The sequence below is a fragment of the Mesoplodon densirostris genome, chromosome 18 (assembly GCF_025265405.1).
Source record: "Mesoplodon densirostris isolate mMesDen1 chromosome 18, mMesDen1 primary haplotype, whole genome shotgun sequence".
Lineage (NCBI taxonomy): Eukaryota > Metazoa > Chordata > Mammalia > Artiodactyla > Ziphiidae > Mesoplodon > Mesoplodon densirostris.
The window spans coordinates 28087215-28093723 of NC_082678.1; the positions used below are offsets into that span (position 1 = coordinate 28087215).

At 63.7% G+C, this 6509-nt stretch overlaps 1 protein-coding gene across 1 annotated transcript; it reads left to right on the plus strand.

Annotated features, from left to right (window-relative positions):
• The first annotated feature begins 1353 nt into the window (after positions 1-1353).
• Positions 1354-4306, plus strand: LOC132478794 (forkhead box protein J1-like). Its single transcript, XM_060082214.1, has 2 exons — positions 1354-1851; positions 3539-4306. The coding sequence occupies exons 1-2, from the start codon at positions 1354-1356 to the stop codon at positions 4304-4306; spliced, it is 1266 nt and encodes a 421-aa protein (XP_059938197.1).
• The last annotated feature ends 2203 nt before the right edge of the window (positions 4307-6509 follow it).

A 6509-nucleotide genomic window follows, 5' to 3' on the forward strand; every position in this document is an offset into this window, starting at 1 on the left:
CACTCGCAGCCCAGAGGAGAGGAAAGGAAAGCCCCAAGCATGCACCCAGCCCTGGCCCCCACGCCACGGGCTGCGTCCCAGGAGCCATCGCCACCTCTGAGCAGCCCAGATGGGAAGGGGGTGGGGCGGAGGACGGTTCCCGCGGCGAACTGCTCGCCGAGGGCCCCGGGGCCTCTGCGGGAGCGCCAAGCCGCGCGCCTCTCCGAGCCCTGCGCGGGGCCCTCGGGCGGGAATGCGCGGAGCCGGGACGCGGTGGCGGGTAGGGGGCTGGGTCGCGCGCGGGAGAGGGCGGCAGGAGGGAGCTGGAAGAGAGTTACCGCGTGAGAGAGCGGTTAAGAGCGCGCGGTCTCTTTGGAGATGCCCTGGCCAATGGCAGAAGCGGAAGCTGTTTATATGGGCGGGGCGTCGCCACGGCAGCAGGAGACGCCTTGCGAGCGGCTACTGAGTGCCGGTCCCCGGCCGCTGGCTTTCAGAGAGGCGCCGTCGGGCGTGAGTGGCGACGAGGATTGCTGGCTGGGCCCTCGAGCTGGGAGCAGAGAGCCGCGGTGAGGGTGGGCGGTGGGAGGAATTTCTTTGAGAACCTTCCTTTGGCCCGGGCTGCGCTCTGAGCCAGGTAAGGGACGGGGAGGGCTGCAGGCCGTGGGAAGGGAGGGCGTCAGTACCAGCCTGCTCTCCCATCCGTCCCCGACGGAAGTGGTGGGCCCGGGGACTGACATCAGAGGCGTTTGGGGGACACTCACTTCCCACCCCCTTATAACTCTCTGTATTGTTTCCTTCCTTCCCCTTGATCCCCATCCTAATATCCCTTTTCAAAGATCAGACGACCTCCCCCGCCCCCCGACCCGTCGTACTGCCCTCCTGGACTCTCTCGCCCCATTTCCATTGGTTGTGGACGGAGAGAGGGGGGTTAATTCCCCGCTTTGAGGGAGAAAGGGGTGGCCTCGCATGCCCCTACACTCTTCCCTCGTTTGGCTAATTAAGTCTCCTCTAAAAGATCCAAGAGGAAAAGAGCGAGGCGAACCCCCTGTGGGTCGGACCCCCGGGCACACCTTCTGTTTCCCAGACCTCGGCAGTAAAAGATCCTCCCCAGCTGCAGGAAGGATTTTAGTAAGAGCCTCCCCCCTCGCCCACACTCTCCCCTCGGGGGTGGGGAAAGAGGGCTCAGTTCCCGCTCTGGTCCCCGCAGGCACCACACTCCGTTTGGAGGAGGCTACCCCCGGATCGCGGGATGGAAGCCCGCTTCCGGGAGGCTGCGTAACTGAAGCGGCGGGAGTCAGCGGGCCGGAGAGCTCGGCGGCCACCCTCGGCTCGGCTCGTGGATGTTGACAGCCCCCTCGGAGAGTCCCCGCAGATATGGCGGAGAGCTGGCTACGCGTCTCGGGAGCAGGGGCAGCGGAGGAGGCCGGACCGGAAGGCGGCCTGGAGGAGTCCAACGCCCTGAATGACAGCCTGACCAGCCTGCAGTGGCTGCAGGACTTCTCCTTTCTCAACGCCGAGGTCCCCGCCCTGCCTTCGGCGGACACCGACCCCCACGGCTACCACGAGCTGTCAGGCTCGGCCGAGCCGGGGTCTCCCCTGGCGGCGGACCCCGCCTGCCTGGGGCAGCCGCACACACCCGGCAAGCCCACGTCCTTGTGCACGCCGCGGAGCGCCCCCTCGGGGCTGCAGGCCTCGCCTCCCGACGACGTGGACTACGCCACCAACCCGCACGTGAAGCCGCCCTACTCGTATGCCACGCTCATCTGCATGGCCATGCAGGCCAGCAAGGCCACCAAGATCACCCTGTCGGCCATCTACAAGTGGATCACGGACAGTTTCTGTTACTTCCGCCACGCTGATCCCACCTGGCAGGTAGGGAGGCACTCCCTCCCTCCCTCCCCATGCCCGCGCGGACTGGACTCACATCCCAGATCCGCAGGCCAAGTAGGCGCGGTACGGCCAGGGCCCCGAGAGAGGAAGGCCGTCCAGGAAGGACCTCAAGGGAGCCCAGTGCTTGGACTGCTGCCCCTTTGACTTCAGAGACGGAGGAGGGAGGATGTTCAGAGGGCTGTAGGGGTGCCGACCTAGAGGTTCAAGTGGAAAGAACTTGTCACTCATCCGGCAGGCTCAGCCCAAAGACCAGGGCTGAACTATGCGTGGACACAGCCCCCCAGGGTAGGTTGATGGACTGAGGGACACATTTTTGTCCCAAGTCCTGGAATTCCTCGACACTACCCTCCTCAAGGTCAGTTTGTCAGGGCCTGACTGGAGGCAGAGCATCGTTCCTGCCAGGCTCTGCATCCCGCCTGCTTTCAGTTGGCTGGAGGGGCTCTGGGAGGGGAGAGGGGCGTGCTGCGGGGTGTGAAGGCCATCTGTGTCCCAGTGGAAGGGCTCCGGGGCCTTCCGAAAGCTGCCGTGCCAGCCCCCACCCCAAGCCCTCCCTAGTTTCCTGCCTACACTCCTCCCCCTCTTCTCATCAACCTCCCTGGGGGGACAATTACCTCAGCCACGTGCTTTCCACAGGGGCTCTTTCCTCCCACACTGGCTTCATGTTCCAAGTCTCCGGAACCTGGCACAGAGCAGCCAAGGGGCCCAGACCACCATGTAAACCTCCCAGTCTTGCCAGGGGGCATTACTCACCTGCCGGCCCCACCCACCAGGCCCCAGACCCCTGTGCCCCAGCGTGGTTTGGACTGTGCACCCAGGCGTGAACAAGGCAGGATGGTGATTCAGGCTGGGCACACACTGCCCTGAGCCTCTTCGACCATCAGGATCAGGGGCTACTTGGGGACAGAGACCCTGAGGATGCACAGATCCTTCCCTGTGGCACAGGTCACAGGATCAGAGTTCCTGTGATCACAGCTATTCCACGTTTGCTTGGGCCCTGACCCTGGGGCAGGTACCATTTGTAACCTTGGTGAGAAAGCAGAGACCCTCCACCACCCCCCACCCCACCCCAAGCCTGAGAGGCCCCAGGAATGAGCGCTATGCTCTTGGCTGGGTAATAATCAACTGAGGCCTCAGAGCCTGGGGTGGGAGGAGGGGGACATGGTGGGTGAGGGCCCAGGCCAGCAGCCGGCTCTAGAAACAAGGAAAGTCATCAGATCCTCCCACACTTCATCCCCCCCGCCACACACACCCCCTCACACCCACTCACTCATTTCACAAACAGAGAAGGCCAGCCAGGCCCAGGCAGAGGGAGGTGGCCGTCCAGGACCTGGGGGAGCCAAGGCCTTTGAGCAGAGGCCGCAAGCAGCCGGGTAAGGGAGGGAGGGCAGGACAGGCTGGCACTGAGAGCCACCCTGCGGCTCAGGGCTCGGATGACTGAGCAGGCAGATATCCTGGCAAAAGGGAACAAAAGCCCCCGACAGCACTCCCAGCTCCTGGTGCCCCGTGGCTGGTGTCCCAGAGCCTCCCGCTCGGAGCAGCGCCTCTGTCTCCCCTGCCCCCATCGGAGAGAAGGTGGTGGTGGGACTGGCAGTGTCGCTAGGAGCCCCCCATCACTGACCCCACCCACTCTCCCAGCTGTCTTCCTTCTCTCCTATCTCCCTGTGTCCAGAACTCCATCCGCCACAACCTGTCCCTGAAGAAGGGCTTCATCAAGATGCCCCGGGAGAAGGACGAGCCAGGCAAGGGGGGCTTCTGGTGCATCGACCCCCAGTACGCCGAGCGGCTGCTGAGTGGGGCCTTGAAGAAGCGGCGGCTGCCCCCAGTCCACATCCACCCGGCCTTTGCCCGCCAGGCCGCGCCAGAGCCCAGCGCCGCCCCATGGGCCGGGCCACTGACCGTGAGCACCGAAGCCCAGCAGCTGCTACGGGAGTTCGAGGAGGCCACTGGGGAGGCGGGCTGGGGAGCAGGCGAGGGCAGGCTGGGGCGTAAGCGTCAACAGCCGCTGCCCAAGCAGGAGGCCAAGGTCCCGCGGCCCTCCAGCCCCCTGCTGCTGACCCCGGAGGAGCAGGGTGAGCTGGAACCCCTCAAGGGCAACTTTGACTGGGAGGCCATCTTGGACGCTGGCACGCTGGACGGGGAGCTGGGCACGCTGGAGACCTCGGAGCTGATCCCGCCGCTGAGCCCTGCCTCCCACGGGGACGTGGACCTCACCATCCATGGCCACCACATCGACTGCCCTGTTACCTGGGGGCCTCCAGTGGAGCAGGCTACCGACAGCCTGGACTTCGATGAGACCTTCCTGGCCACATCCTTCCTGGAGCACCCCTGGGACGAGAGCACCCGTAGCTCCCTGCCCCCCGAGCCCCTCTTTGAGGCCGGGGATGCCACACTGGCCTCTGACCTGCATGACTGGGCCAGCCTGGGCGCCTTCTTGTAAGAAGCCAGGCCCTGCCCCACCTCCAGACAGCACCGAAGTCTGGGCCCAGACTGCCCCCCTCCCCGCCAGTGCAGGCCCATGGACACCCTACCGCCCAGGCAGGGGCTGGGCCAGGTCACCCCACCAGGCCACACGGCCCCCAGCCCAGGCCATCCTCAGATTCTAGTCCAGCAGGCTGAGAATTGGGGCCCAGGACCAAAATTGCTGCCTCCGCTCCCCAGCCCCCCATACACACAGTGTTTCATGGATCCACTTCTTCCCTGCCCCAGAGACACGCTAAGGGCCCTGCACTATGAGAGCTGCGGCTTGGAGGGGCCCTGGCCAAGCTGGAAACATCAGTACGGGGCCCGCCCCGAACACCTTAGCTTCTGAAGCTTCTCTCTCTCCTGCTCTCCTCCCCAGGTCTCTATCCAGAGCAAGTTCCCAGCTACAACAAATGCTGATTAGGTGACTGCAAATTAACACCCAAGAGGCCTCTCCCGGCAGTCTGTGAGGAGGAGCTAGGCGGAGGGGGGAAGAGAGAGGAGACAGAAAGGAGGCCGGGGTGCCGGGTGGAACCAGGAGATTTTCTAAGGCCTCTGGGATCTTCTGGCTTCATCCCTAGAGGTGGGGCAGAGGGTATGTGTCCCTAATCTTTGAGCCCAACTTGAGGCTGAGAGCAGCGGGGAGATGGGGATCTGGGGGTTAGGGGCTGGGGCAGCCAAGCTGCAGAGGGAAAGGGCACAGACAGACTAATGTAGTGAGTGTAGCTATAGCTGAGGCTTAACTGGGAGGGACGCAGTGCTTGCTAGAACCACTGGGACCAGGAATGGGGGGATGGCCCCGTGCCCTTGCTTGCACTCCTGCAGGGGAGTGTCTTGCTCCACCATAAACGCCCTGGGCTGCATCCCACATCCACTCTCCTAACCCGTCGGGCATTTTAACCTTTTTCATAGAAAGTTATTTACAATAAAAACATTTTTAAAAATAAAGTTTTAAAAAGTCTCAAAATGGACCTGCTTGCAACTTTCTCTGGGGAAAAGCATGGGCCAGTTTTGGGGAGGCCACGGCCCAAGGGGGAATGGCTGGGAGGAAGATGGGGGGCACCAAAGGCCTGCAGAGTGTCCCCTGATGCACTCCTCATGATCTCTGGGTGCCCAGAGAGAAAGGGGCTGAGAGGCGGCCCTCGGGGGTCCCCTGCAGCCAGGGCCTCGGCACCTCTATATGTGCAATGGGGAGACTGTACCCACAGCCCCGAGGAGCAGGCGGCAAAGGAGGCCCAGCCCCCTCCCTGGCCCTGGGGACTCACTCACAAAGGCCGTTCTTGCCCAGGGCTCGGCTCACGTTCCCCACCTCGCCCAAGTTGAGGGCCTGCCCAGACTCACCTGCGGTCCTCGCCTGGGCCTGTCTCCAGCTCCTCCCTCCCTTGGTCCCTTCCTGAAGGGACAGGGTGTGAGGTCAGAGGGCCCCAGGCCCTGGGGCCCCACTTGCCACCCTGGGGTTCATTCACTCCGCCCAGGGCCTTCCCTCCAATGCAGGTTGGGGCTGAGGGAGGCCATCAGGGCAGACGGAAGACAGGGTGCCTAGACCCTACAGCTCCAGCCTGTGCGGAATCAACGTACCAGAGTTCTGATGGGGAAACTGAGGCACAGCAAATATGTGACACTCAGCAGGCACCTTTCAACCCCCTCACCCCAGCTTTGCCGGGAACCCATCTCTCCCCCGAGCCCGCACCTGGCCCCGCCAGCACGCCCTTGTGGTGCACAGCCCCTTCCCCCAGCACTCACGTGCACGTGCGCACAGACACACACACACACACACACACACACACACACACAAACGGGCACTGTCCTACACAATCCTGCCCAGCCTCCACGGGCCCCTTTCTCCTGAAGCCCCTTTCTTTCCTTGCACTGGAGGCTGGCTCCAGAACACCCTGGCATTCCCCCGTCAACTTGCTGCTTTCCCTTGCTAATTATTCCAAATATTTCAGAAGGGTGCGCCCACTGCAGGGCCAGCCGGGTTGGGGCCTTACAGAGCTCAGGAGGCAGCCCATCCCCTTCCCACCGCTTGCTGAGGAGGCTGCCCCAACCTCCCTCTGAGACTCCCTTCACCCCCTAAGCAACGACTCCCTCCCTCTCCCCACCACCCTCCGGCCTTCCTCCCCACGCTCCCCAGCACTGGGGGAACATGGGGGCTCCAGCCTCTCCACTGGTCCCCAGGC

What these genes read in the sequence shown, in the direction of transcription:
- LOC132478794 (XM_060082214.1), top strand. Translation starts at nt 1,354, where the DNA reads ATGGCGGAGAGCTGGCTACGCGTCTCGGGAGCAGGGGCAGCGGAGGAG. An exon ending in ACGCTGATCCCACCTGGCAG is followed by an intron (nt 1,852 to 3,538) that starts GTAGGGAGGCAC and finishes CCCTGTGTCCAG; the next exon opens with AACTCCATCCGCCACAACCT.